This window comes from Salmo trutta, unplaced genomic scaffold (assembly GCF_901001165.1).
Source record: "Salmo trutta unplaced genomic scaffold, fSalTru1.1, whole genome shotgun sequence".
In the NCBI taxonomy this organism is placed as follows: Eukaryota; Metazoa; Chordata; class Actinopteri; order Salmoniformes; family Salmonidae; genus Salmo; species Salmo trutta.
The window spans coordinates 1857368-1871193 of NW_021822941.1; the positions used below are offsets into that span (position 1 = coordinate 1857368).

Here is a 13826-nt window from a genome sequence, read left to right on the forward strand (position 1 = left end):
TTTGTAAAAATTAAATACAAATAATATTTTTCCACACAGAACTTGCACAATGTGTGGAACTGCTGTCATATATAAAAGGTGATATTTTGAACCAGAGCCCCTGTTCTTTTGACGTTTCATCTCTTTCCTACCCTCCCTCCACTGTGTTAGGGAGCAGGCGTAGAGTCTTTCCTACCCTCCACTGTGTTAGGGAGCAGGCGCAGAGTCTTTCCTACCCTCCCTCCACTGTGTTAGGGAACAGGCGTAGAGTCTTTCCTACCCTCCCTCCGCTGTGTTAGGGAGCAGGCGTAGAGTCTTTCCTACCCTCCCTCCACTGTGTTAGGGAGCAGGCGTAGAGTCTTTCCTACCCTCCCTCCACTGTGTTAGGGAGCAGGCGTAGAGTCTTTCCTACCCTCCCTCCACTGTGTTAGGGAGCAGACGTAGAGTCTTTCCTACCCTCCCTCTGCTGTGTTAGGGAGCAGGTGTAGAGTCTTTCCTACCCTCCCTCCACTGTGTTAGGGAGCAGGCGTAGAGTCTTTCCTACCCTCCCTCCACTGTGTTAGGGAGCAGGCGTAGAGTCTTTCCTACCCTCCCTCCACTGTGTTAGGGAGCAGGCGTAGAGTCTTTCCTACCCTCCCTCCACTGGGTTAGGGAGCAGGTGTAGAGTCTTACACTGAGAGTATCTACATCATGATACCCAGAGAAAATAACAGAAATCCTATTTTCAAAAGAAAGAGTCTCGTTCATATTTCACCACCTTGATTTAGGCTACAGTATAGCATGCTAAATGTTTCTGATCAGTGATCGATAAATACTTGATTTAGACTACAGTATAGCAGTATAAACAGTATACAGTTTGCCCTGCCAGGAAAACAAATAACCAAATAGCCTATACAGACGGAGATTCAGTGAAACAAAATCACATTGACTGACATTGACACAGCCTTTTGGTCAGCAGTCCGTCTAGGTTACTAAGCGACTGAAGTGAAGAGCAAAATAATTAGCTTGTTTAAGCTAAGTAACATGCTGTCAAAATGTTGTGGTCAGTGTTGATCAACGAACCACCTAGACAAGATGATCATGAGCAGCACCCACCTCAACTTAGCTAACATTTCCACAGCCTAGTTGTAGTCTAACCAATATCCAAATATTCAGGGAGAAGAAAAATACATCTGACATTGATTGATTCATCAAGAAGAGTCCATACGCTTGTCTCAAAGCAGCGTGAAACGGTGCTGAAATAGTTGACCACACGCGGGTAGACTATTGCTTCACATGTATTATAACTATTGGGGATGACTTTGGGAGTTTCAGTAAGTAACAATTTGATTACTTAAATTGAATTAGCCTACTTTATTCTAATATTTTCGTTATTCAGTGATATTTATTCCCACAGTCATTCTTTATGGATCCATCCAGTTGTAGATTAGAAAACAGTTATTGTGGTGTTCTATGAGAAGAGATGGGTGAAGTGACATTTTCTTTCTTTTTTTATTTAACCTTTAACTAGGCAAGCCTGTTAAGAACAAATCATTTTTTACAATGACGGTGAAACCCTAACCCGGTCGAGGATGGGTTAAATGTGAGCCGCCCTATGGGACTGGCCCCCAGCACCTCTCTGATTCAGAGGGGTTGGGTTAAATGTGAGCCGCCCTATGGGACTGGCCCCCAGCACCTCTCTGATTCAGAGGGGTTGGGTTAAATGTGAGCCGCCCTATGGGACTGGCCCCCAGCACCTCTCTGATTCAGAGGGGGTTGGGTTAAATGTGAGCCGCCCTATGGGACCGGCCCCCAGCACCTCTCTGATTCAGAGGGGGTTGGGTTAAATGTGAGCCGCCCTATGGGACTGGCCCCCAGCACCTCTCTGATTCAGAGGGGGTTGGGTTAAATGTGAGCTGCCCTATGGGACTGGCCCCCAGCACCTCTCTGATTCAGAGGGGTTGGGTTAAATGTGAGCCGCCCTATGGGACTGGCCCCCAGCACCTCTCTGATTCAGAGGGGGTTGGGTTAAATGTGAGCCGCCCTATGGGACTGGCCCCCAGCACCTCTCTGATTCAGAGGGGTTGGGTTAAATGTGAGCCGCCCTATGGGACTGGCCCCCAGCACCTGTCTGATTCAGAGGGGTTGGGTTAAATGTGGAAGACACATTTCAGTTGAAGGCATTCAGGTGTACAACTGACTAGGTATCCCTCCTTTCCCCCAATCACAGCCAGTTGTGATACAGCCTGGAATCGAATCAGAGTCTGTAGTGACGCCTCTAGCACTGAGATGCAGTGCCTTAGACCGCTGTGCCATGCCTCGCAAAGCTTCAAACTGCCAGGAGGATAGTAGTAACAGGCGCTGCATAACAACCATCAAGAGATTAAGAGCGTAGCCCGTGCCAATGCCGCCTCAGCATTACGGCTACATTTCATACTAAGCCATAGCAGAACTTTGCAACAATCATGGCTAGGTAGGTTGGCGGATATAAAAGTATCACTGGCAATGCCTTTCATACATAAAGAACAGTCTGTAAAAAAAGTATTCTGGATGCTAAAGTTGGTGGGAAAACGGCTTGGTTTGAAAGGTGTAACTGTATATGTGTGACACAGTGGAGGCTGGTGGGAGGAGCTATAGGAGGACGGGCTCATTGTTATGGCTGGATGGAACTAATGAAACTGGTATAAATGGAATGGAGTCAAACGTGGTTTCCATATGCTTGATGTGTTCCAGCCATTACAATGAGCCTGTCCTCCTACAGCTCCTCCCACCAGCCTCCACTGGTGTGACAGACATTCAGCACCACTCAGTCTCCTCAGCCACAGACCACATATACCTCTATCTAATGGAGTAGCATAGACCACATCTACCTCTATCTAATGGAGTAGCATAGACCACATCTACCTCTATCTAATGGAGTAGCATAGACCACATCTACCTCTATCTAATGGAGTAGCATAGACCACATCTACCTCTATCTAATGGAGTAGCATAGACCACATCTACCGCTATCTAATGGAGTAGCATAGACCACATCCACCTCTATCTAATGGAATAACATAGACCACATCTACCTCTATCTAATGGAGTAGCATAGACCACATCTACCTCTATCTAATGGAGTAGCATAGACCACATCTACCTCTATCTAATGGAGTAGCATAGACCACATCTACCTCTATCTAATGGAGTAGCATAGACCACATCTACCTCTATCTAATGGAGTAGCATAGACCACATCTACCTCTATCTAATGGAGTAGCATAGACCACATCTACCTCTATCTAATGGAATAGCATAGACCACATCTACCTCTATCTAATGGAGTAGCATAGACCACATCTACCTCTATCTAATGGAGTAGCATAGACCACATCTACCTCTATCTAATGGAGTAACACAGACCACATCTACCTCTATCTAATGGAGTAGCATAGACCACATCTACCTCTATCTAATGGAGTAGCATAGACCACATCTACCTCTATCTAATGGAGTAGCATAGACCATATCTACCTCTATCTAATGGAGTAACATAGACCACATCTACCTCTATCTAATGGAGTAACATAGACCACATCTACCTCTATCTAATGGAGTAGCATAGACCACATCTACCTCTATCTAATGGAGTAGCATAGACCACATCTACCTCTATCTACTGGAGTAGCATAGACCGCATCTACCTCTATCTAATGGAATAACATAGACCACATCTACCTCTATCTACTGGAGTAGCATAGACCACATCTACCTCTATCTAATGGAGTAGCATAGACCACATCTACCTCTATCTAATGGAGTAGCATAGACCACATCTACCTCTATCTAATGGAGTAGCATAGACCACATCTACCTCTATCTAATGGAGTAGCATAGACCACATCTACCTCTATCTAATGGAGTAGCATAGACCGCATCTACCTCTATCTAATGGAGTAGCATAGACCACATCTACCTCTATCTAATGGAGTAGCATAGACCACATCTACCTCTATCTAATGGAGTAACTAACTGAACTGAAGACCCGCATCACATGACCAGACCTAGTAATAAGGCTAGATCATATTGAGGTTTTACCAGACTAAACACTTCCCCCATCACTGTGACCTCAACTCCAATCTGGGTTAACCAGGCCGTCCCATTCATTCACACATCCTATTCCTATTTCCTACATACAGCGCCTTCAGAGAGGATTCAACCAACACGACCGTAGTTAACCAGGCCATCCCATTCATTCACACATTATGGGTTGTGCAGTGAGCTGATGGCTCCAGTCTACTGTGAGATACAGAGCCTTCAGAGAGTATTCCTACCCCTTCATTTATTCCACATTTTGTTGTGTTACAGCCTGAATTCAAAATTTATTACAAATATGTTTTTTTATCACACATCTACACACAATACCCCATAATAACAAAGCGAAAACATGTTTGTTTTAATTTTGTGCAAATTTTATGAAAATTAAATTCAAAAATATGTAATTTACATAAGTATTCACAACACTTGTTATGAGCTCAGGTGCATCTAAAATCCTTGATCATCCACTACAACTTGATTGTTTTGGACATGATTTAGAAAGAAACAATCTTTGGCCTGAATGCAAACCGCTGTCTGCAGAAAACAAGGCACAGGTCATCACCCCTCTAACACCATCCCTACCGTGAAGCATGGTGGTGGCAGCATCATGCTATGGGGATGTTTTTCAGCGGCACAGGCTTCACGGTAGGGATAGTGTTATAAGGGTGATGACCTGTGCCTGGTTTTCTGAGGGCAAACGACAGGCTGGGGGTGAAGATGTACATTCCAACAGGACAATGACCCCCAAGCACACAGCCACAGCATCACTGGAGCAGAACAATAATGTGAAACTCCTTGAGTGGCTCAGCCAAAGCCCAGACTTGAATCCCATTGAAAATATGTGGAAAGACTTGAAGATTGCTGTTCACCGCTAACAACAGAGTTTGAGAAAATCTGCAAGGAAGAATGGGAGAAAATCCCTAAATCCAGATGTACAAAGCAGATATAGACATACCCAAGACGACTCAAAACTGTAATCACCAACAAAGGTGCTTCTCAAAAGTATTTTCTCAGAGGTGTGAATACTTATGGAAATGAGATATCTGTATTTAATTTTCAGTACATTTGTAAAGATTTCTAAAAACTTGTTTTCACTTTGTCGTTATGGGGTATTGTGTGTAGATGGGTAAGAAAAAAAAAAGATTTAATCCATTTTTCAATTCATGCTGTAACACAACAAAATGTGCAATAAGTCAGGGGTTATGAATACTTTCTGAAGGTACATTGATCGTCTGATTTATGCTACACATGCTACACAAAGATAAATAGCATAAGTTTTTCTAAACTAATCCAATCTGTTAGTAGTTGGACTTATTGCACCCGTTACTGAGATGGTTGTTCCAGTTTAGATGATTGGGGTAGTCTCAGTATCTCTTCCTATCCCTGGCAGTCATTCTGAATGGAGGTTGCGAGTGATAAAATAAATTCCACTTGTTGGATGTCCTAACTCTGGCTGGATTCCAATAGGAATTAAACATCACTTTGCAAACCAGCATAAATTGACTGCAGGTCTGATGTGGCCTGTAAACGAGGAGTTTCCTAACACCACTGTGTTAAGGTATAACTAGGCCCTCAAATAAAGGCCTTGTGATATATTATGCAATGTATTGTCATAAATAATGACATTTTAAAGGCTAATAAGGCTGGTGGAAATGTTCTAGGAAGAACCCTTCAAAGATAAAATGGTTCTCAGTAGAACCCTTCAAAGATAAAATGGTTCTCTGTAGAACCCTTCAAAGATAAAACGGTTCTCAGTAGAACCCTTCAAAAATAAAACGGTTCTCAGTAGAACCCTTCAAAGATAAAACGGTTCTCAGTAGAACCCTTCAAAAATAAAACGGTTCTCAGAACCCTTCAAAGATAAAACGGTTCTCAGTAGAACCCTTCAAAGATAAAACAGTTCTCAGTAGAACCCTTCAAAAATAAAACGGTTCTCAGTAGAACCCTTCAAAGAGGATTCTGAGTATAACCATATACAGGGGGTTCTATGAAGAACCCTCCCCAGCACCAAATACACTTCTACTTACTATCTTTTTTTCTAAGAGTGTAATGCACTATTTCCTGTGCACTATATAGGGAATAGGGTGCTATTTGGGAAGTAGAGAGTGAGATATAGGGCCTAGTTTTAGAGGATTTCTGTCTTCACACTTGACAGAGTATTTTAGATCTCTCATAGGGATGGCTGGGTATATCCGACCTCATTATTTGAATTCTGGGATACAGATATATATTCAGATGTCTGGTTTAACAGTTAGGTTATTTTTCCACTTTATAATTGAGGCTGACTCGGTGTATTTATGTGACTGCCTGGGTTTTAAGCCTGTTGAGTTAAAGTCTCTGTACTAGTTTAGGGAACTAATACCAGTTCTTCAGTTCATAGACAGGGTTTAAAATCACATCACACAATGCTTTTTTTTTTTTACAATGTTCTTTTATCATATGATCACATATTTCTTTATTTTCTAGAGAAATATATGATCTTGCTATGAGTTGCATCATAACAACTTGAATAATACTTGGATATGCACTCGGATGATACAATATGACCTGATTAGCTATCGCTATAGTCTGCAGAATGAAGAGACAGAGTGTGGCTGGTTACTGTTGTTACACACTGTACAGCCTGAGGTGTCCTCAACATCAACATCCAGACAGTGTAATTAGGGTCTGGTCCTGGCCTCAGATGCTCTCTGACACCACTCAGACTGGCTAGGGGGTTCAAACAGTGTAGTTAGGGTCTGGTCCTGGCCTCAGATGCACTCTGACACCACTCAGACTGGCTAGGGGGTTCAAACAGTGTAGTTAGGGTCTGGTCCTGGCCTCAGATGCACTCTGACACCACTCAGACTGGCTAGGGGGTTCAAACAGTGTAGTTAGGGTCTGGTCCTGGCCTCAGATGCTCTCTGACACCATTCAGACTGGCTGGGGGGGGGAGGTTCAAACAGTGTAATTAGGGTCTGGTCCTGGCCTCAGATGCTCTCTGACACCACTCAGACTGGCTAGGGGGTTCAAACAGTGTAGTTAGGGTCTGGTCCTGGCCTCAGATGCTCTCTGACACCACTCAGACTGGCTGGGGGGGGGGGAGGTTCAAACAGTGTAATTAGGGTCTGGTCCTGGCCTCAGATGCTCTCTGACACCACTCAGACTGGCTAGGGGGTTCAAACAGTGTAGTTAGGGTCTGGTCCTGGCCTCAGATGCACTCTGACACCACTCAGACTGGCTGGGGGGGGGGGGTCCAAACAGTGTAATTAGGGTCCTGGCCTCAGATGCTCTCTGACACCACTCAGACTGGCTAGGGGAGGTTCAAACAGTGTAGTTAGGGTCCTGGCCTAAGACACTGACCTAGGAACAGTTTGATGTTTTATGAGTTAAGTTGTCCCTAGACACTGACCTAGGAACAGTTTGATGTTTTATGAGTTAAGTTGTCCCTGGACACTGACCTAGGAACAGTTTGATGTTTTATGAGTTAAGTTGTCCCTGGACACTGACCTAGGAACAGTTTGATGTTTTATGAGTTAAGTTGTCCCTAGACACTGACCTAGGAACAGTTTGATGTTTTATGAGTGAAGTTGTTCCTAGTTGTTCCTGCTGGTTTATTGGTGTTGGTTTATTGGTGTTGGTTTATTGGTGCTGGGTTATTGGTGCTGGGTGAAGAGTTATTGGTGCTGGTTTATTGGTGCTGGGTTATTGGTGCTGGGTGAAGAGTTATTGGTGCTGGTTTATTGGTGCTGGGTTATTGGTGCTGGGTTATAGGAGCTGGTTTATTGGTGCTGGGTTATTGGTGCTGGTTTATTGGTGCTGGGTGCTGGTTTATTGGTGCTGGTTTATTGGTGCTGGGTTATTGGTGCTGGGTTATTGGTGCTGGGTTATTGGTGCTGAGTTACTGGTGCTGGTTTATTGGTGCTGGGTTATTGGTGCTGGGTTATTGGTGCTGAGTTACTGGTGCTGGTTTATTGGTGCTGGGTTATGGGTGCTGGGTTATTGGTGCTGGTTTATTGGTGCTGGGTTATTGGTGCTGGGTTATTGGTGCTGTGTTATTGGTGCTGGTTTATTGGTGATGAGTTACTGGTGCTGGTTTATTGGTGATGAGTTACTGGTGCTGGTTTATTGGTGCTGGGTTGTTTGGTGCTGGGATATTGGTGCTGGGTTATTGGTGCTGGGTGATGAGTTACTTGTGCTGGTTTATTGGTGCTGGGTTATTGGTGCTGGGTTATTGGTGCTGAGTTATTGGTGCTGGTGCTGGGTGCTGAGTTAATGGTGAGTTACTGGTGCTGGTTTATTGGTGCTGGGTTATTGGTGCTGAGTTATTGGTGCTGAGTTATTGGTGCTGGTGCTGTGTGCTGAGTTACTGGTGCTGGATTATTGGTGCTGGGTTATTGGTGCTGAGTTATTGGTGCTGGTGCTGAGTTACTGGTGCTGGTTTATTGGTGCTGGGTTATTGGTGCTGAGTTATTGGTCCTGGGTTATTGGTACTGGGTTATTGGTGCTGAGTTATTGGTGCTGGTGCTGAGTTATTGGTGCTGGGTTATTGAGATATGACCCAGCGGGTCAGCTCAGAAGGCTGGAGGTGAAGTTTAGTAGGGGCGTGGCTTTCAGATAGTTCTTTATAGCCACCCGTGAGAGTAAAAGTCTGTTCTGTTGTATAGTTATTAGGCTTGGGCGATATACCGCTTATACCTCGTGAGAGCTGGCGGGGTAGGTGCTACACCACTACTTATAACTATAAGTTAAATATTACTATGAGAAATCTGTAAACTATATTCAGCTCAGGGCTCCAGCTATGCATTTGGTTTGTTAACTTGTTAGCTAAGTGGCTAGATGTCAAGATCAAGCTTCTTGGTTACAGCAGAGATATTCAACCACCCTCCTGGATCAAGATCCCTGTTCGCCTAAATTGTTTTTAGAAATAGCGGCCCTTTTGTGCACTTGCAGTAACACCGTATAACCCCTGGTATGGTACAGAAACGGTAGGACGGTATGAACATCTGCATACAGCCCAACCCTAATAGTTATCGCGTTAAGGTCGAACATTGACATTTTTTGTAGCTTCAATGAGGCTTACAGAAGTGTATGAGTTCGCTGAAAGCCTATGTAAATTCCATTGTTGTGATGCAATAAGGTGGGATACCTTTATTATTCAATAAGGTGGGATACCTTTATTATTCAATAAGGTGGGATACTTTTATTATGCAATAAGGTGGGATACTTTTATTATTCAATAAGGTGGGATACCTTTATTATTCAATAATGTGGGATACTTTTATTATTCAATAAGGTGGGATACCTTTATTATTCAATAAGGTGGGATACCTTTATTATGCAATAAGGTGGGATACCTTTATTATTCAATAAGGTGGGATACTTTTATTATTCAATAAGGTGGGATACCTTTATTATTCAATAAGGTGGGATACTTTTATTATGCAATAAGGTGGGATACCTTTATTATGCAATAAGGTGGGATACCTTTATTATTCAATAAGGTGGGATACCTTTATTATTCAATAAGGTGGGATACCTTTATTATTCAATAAGGTGGGATACTTTTATTATGCAATAAGGTGGGATACTTTTATTATTCAATAAGGTGGGATACTTTTATTATGCAATAAGGTGGGATACTTTTATTATTCAATAAGGTGGGATACTTTTATTATGCAATAAGGTGGGATACCTTTATTATGCAATAAGGTGGGATACCTTTATTATTCAATAAGGTGGGATACTTTTATTATGCAATAAGGTGGGATACCTTTATTATGCAATAAGGTGGGATACTTTTATTATGCAATAAGGTGGGATACTTTTATTATTCAATAAGGTGGGATACTTTTATTATGCAATAAGGTGGGATACTTTTATTATGCAATAAGGTGGGATACTTTTATTATTCAATAAGGTGGGATACCTTTATTATTCAATAAGGTGGGATACCTTTATTATTCAATAAGGTGGGATACCTTTATTATGCAATAAGGTGGGATACCTTTATTATGCAATAAGGTTGGATACCTTTATTATGCAATAAGGTGGGATACTTTTATTATTCAATAAGGTGGGATACCTTTATTATTCAATAAGGTGGGATACTTTTATTATGCAATAAGGTGGGATACTTTTATTATGCAATAAGGTGGGATACTTTTATTATTCAATAAGGTGGGATACCTTTATTATGCAATAAGGTGGGATACTTTTATTATTCAATAAGGTGGGATACCTTTATTATTCAATAAGGTTGGATACCTTTATTATGCAATAAGGTGGGATACCTTTATTATTCAATAAGGTGGGATACCTTTATTATTCAATAAGGTGGGATACCTTTATTATTCAATAAGGTGGGATACTTTTATTATTCAATAAAGTGGGATACCTTTATTATGCAATAAGGTGGGATACTTTTATTATGCAATAAGGTGGGATACCTTTATTATTCAATAAGGTGGGATACCTTTATTATGCAATAAGGTTGGATACCTTTATTATTCAATAAGGTGGGATACTTTTATTATGCAATAAGGTGGGATACCTTTATTATTCAATAAGGTGATATACTTTATTGTAATATGTAATAAATCATCTTAATATTATAGAAGTGTCAAATGCAACAAAAAAAAGAAACATACGGAACATTTGGATTTACAGTATGTAAACTTAACATGATGAACAGGAATGACATCTCCTCTCACGGGTGGCCAATAAGATCTAGCTGAAAGCCACGTCCCTAATAAGCCACGTATCCTGAAAATAACCTAAGGATTAAATTCAAAATTACCCAGTTACTAGGTCAACCCAGCATGAGAGTAAAAGATACCCAACCGATGGTTAAATTAACCCATGTTTTACGGGTAATCCCAACAACCCAACTTGTTGGGATATTCACACAACCCAACATGTGTTCTGTTCCAAAATTAACCCATCGCTGGGTTACCAAAAAACCCAAATTGGGTTGTTTTTAACCCAGCATTCTGTAGAGTGTAGTAACACTTATGTATTTCCCCTTTAATGGTATAGGTTAGGGTTGAACAACTCCTGACTGTCTGAGAATATATGGGTTAAATTGTTCTTAAACACTGACCTAGGAACAGTTTTATGTTTTCCCCTTTAATGGTATAGGTTATAGGGTTGAGCAACTCCTGACTCAGTACCTATGGGATATGTAAAGGAGAGTGAACCAGGGCCGTTGTGATGTTTACACTTACAAAAGGTGACAGGGTTCAACATTTGACACATCTGGCAGCTCTGACCAGCTGACCTGATCAACAAGATCTCTGGGCCCTTGTTACAAGGCCATAACTGGGGCCTGGGGATTTCCTGGTTAGGTCACATGATCAGGAAAACTCCCTACCCACAATCAGAATACTCACCATCCCAGGCAGTCTGAATGAACTATATTTGAAAGACATTTGATCTCTTGGGATCTCTAAATCGAAGGTACGGCAAGCTAACTACCACAAAGAGAACAATTGCCTATTCAGAGATGCTGTGTGTGTGTGCTTGCATGCGTGCATTGTGTGTATATTGTGTGTGTGTGTGTGTGTGTGTGTGTGTGTGTGTGTGTGTGTGTGTGTGTGTGTGTGTGTGTGTGTGTGTGTGTGTGTGTGTGTGTGTGTGTGTGTGTGTGTGTGTGTGTGTGTCTTGTCCAAAGCCTCTCTGAGCATCAGTGAGATATATCTACAATCCTCTCTCTTCAGAAAAGACAACCACTGTCCATGAATCATCTACAGTGAGACAAAGTTATCAGCCATTCTAACATTACTAAGGCCCTCTGAAACGTAGCCCTAACGAAGTCGATTTAGCGCACTACTTTTCAGCAGGGCCCATAAGGCTCTGGTCAAAGGTAGTGCACTATGTAGGGAATAGGGAGCCATCTGGAACGTAGGCCTTAGAAAATACAATCTGGGGATCATTTCCAGTGGCAATCAATGTCAGCTGATGATAAATAACGACATGTTATTATCTCCTATCAGTCTATCATGTTATTGATCCATATCAGACACTGCCTTTTTGCTGTTCATAAGATCAAGGTCATTTGTGCCTTGATATAAATAAGAGGTTTAATTCATTCAAGTCACTGTCACCTCCTGAAACATTGGCCTTTGTTGATTTTAAAGAAACCTACTGAATCTATCTGGTATTATCGGATGAAATGGAGCGTTCAGGTTTCTGAACAACACACAAGTGGCTGGATATGGCTGCCATAACAACATGTTTCCATTTCCCCCCCGAGTGTCTCTCTCCCCGCACCGCTTCCCTTCTCGGGTTGTTTTGAACCGTGATGGAGCGGAGAGAATAGACTCTCATGACACCCACACAGGAGACACGAAAAGGACATGCTATTTTCAAACACCATAAACAACTAGATTACTGTGTTTGTTATGCCTGCAGAGCGGCGGACATGTTGAAAAGAAACGTTAACTGAGGAAAGGTAAATAAGGAAAATGTGTTTATATGGATGATTTGGAGGAGCTAGAAGGCGTTAGGAATGTGAGCGGATCTAAGCAGGACCTCGCGCGGGGACTGGGAGCGACGCCCATTCCATCCCGTCACCGTTACCGAGCATCATCAGTCTCCAACGCTGCTAACGGGAGAAGCTCGAGCCTACCGTATATCACCTCACTACACAGTGCAGGCCACATCTATTCTAAAATCAAATAGGTCATTCATAACGGTAGAAGAACGATGCATTGACTTACCACATCTCACACGAAGCTGCAGTAATGGTCGCGCACAGATCCAGGCATTGAAAGCGCAGTGTCTTTACAATAACCGTCGTCTACCTTGTAACAGTCCACAGTTCTTGCTTGGAAGAATAAAAAAAATCCCTTCAAATGAATGAAAAATTAAACAATTGATTCCAAGTCAGCGATGGGTTTATATCGTCAAGGTAAATTCTGATTCCTCTTAAAACAAGAAACAATGCTTAAACGATATATAGTCTTCGCAGTTCTAGATTGTAACATGGGTTAACGGACAACCTTTCGAAGGCTCAGTGTTTAGTATCCAGATCACTGTTCACCGAACGCCACCGGTGAAGCGAGGCAATAGCCGACAGACTCCAACGCAAGGAGTCCAGTATTGGAAGAGAGAGAGGACGGGAACACTATAGCTAAAGATCCACGAAGCCAGCTCTCTGTCTCTCTGTCTCTCTCTCTCTCTCTCTCTCAGCTCTCTCTCTCTCTCTCTCTCTCTCTCTCTCTCAGTTCTGTCTCTTTCTGTATTTCTCTCGGCTCTCTCTCTCTCTCAGTGGTCTTCAAAAACGTCCACGTACAGAGCACGTTGACCTGTTCGCGGGAAGAGCAAAGGGGTCAAAAAATGACAACCCAATTTGGAAGTGGATGCTCAGATGAGATTAGGTTCAGATAAGTGGAGCGGAGCGCAGAGCGATGCAGGCGGGCTGTGGTGATGCCTACTCGGGCAGGAAGAGGGGACCTGGTCGGAAGAAAACGCGGAACTGGATCCTGCCTCAATGTGTGTAATAGGGTTCCATCTGCTGTATGAACAGAATACATTAATGATGATGCTCTTAATCCACATATACTGAACAGAAATATCAACGCAACATGTAAAGTGTCGGTCCCACGTTTCATGAGCTGAGCCATTCACACATAAAGCTTATTTCTCTCAAATGTTGTGCACAAATGTGTTTACATCCCTGTTGGTAAACATTTATACCCCAAGATAATCCATGCACCTGACAAGTGTGGCATATCAAGAATCTGTTTGAACAGCATCATTCTTACACAGGTGCACCTTGTGCTGGGGACAATACAAGGCTGCTCTAA

The 13826-nt window shown here is 42.5% G+C and overlaps 1 protein-coding gene across 1 annotated transcript in view; it reads right to left on the minus strand.

The window, feature by feature from the left end:
• The window catches only part of LOC115187347 (adhesion G protein-coupled receptor L3), a gene marked incomplete at its 3' end in the record, with an annotated part of 68973 nt that extends 56025 nt beyond the window's left edge, over positions 1 to 12948 (minus strand). Inside the window, 1 exon segment of the mRNA XM_029746418.1 lies at positions 12738 to 12948. Within this exon segment, the coding sequence (XP_029602278.1) occupies positions 12738 to 12742 (5 nt within the window).
• Between the last annotated feature and the right edge of the window lie 878 nt (positions 12949 to 13826).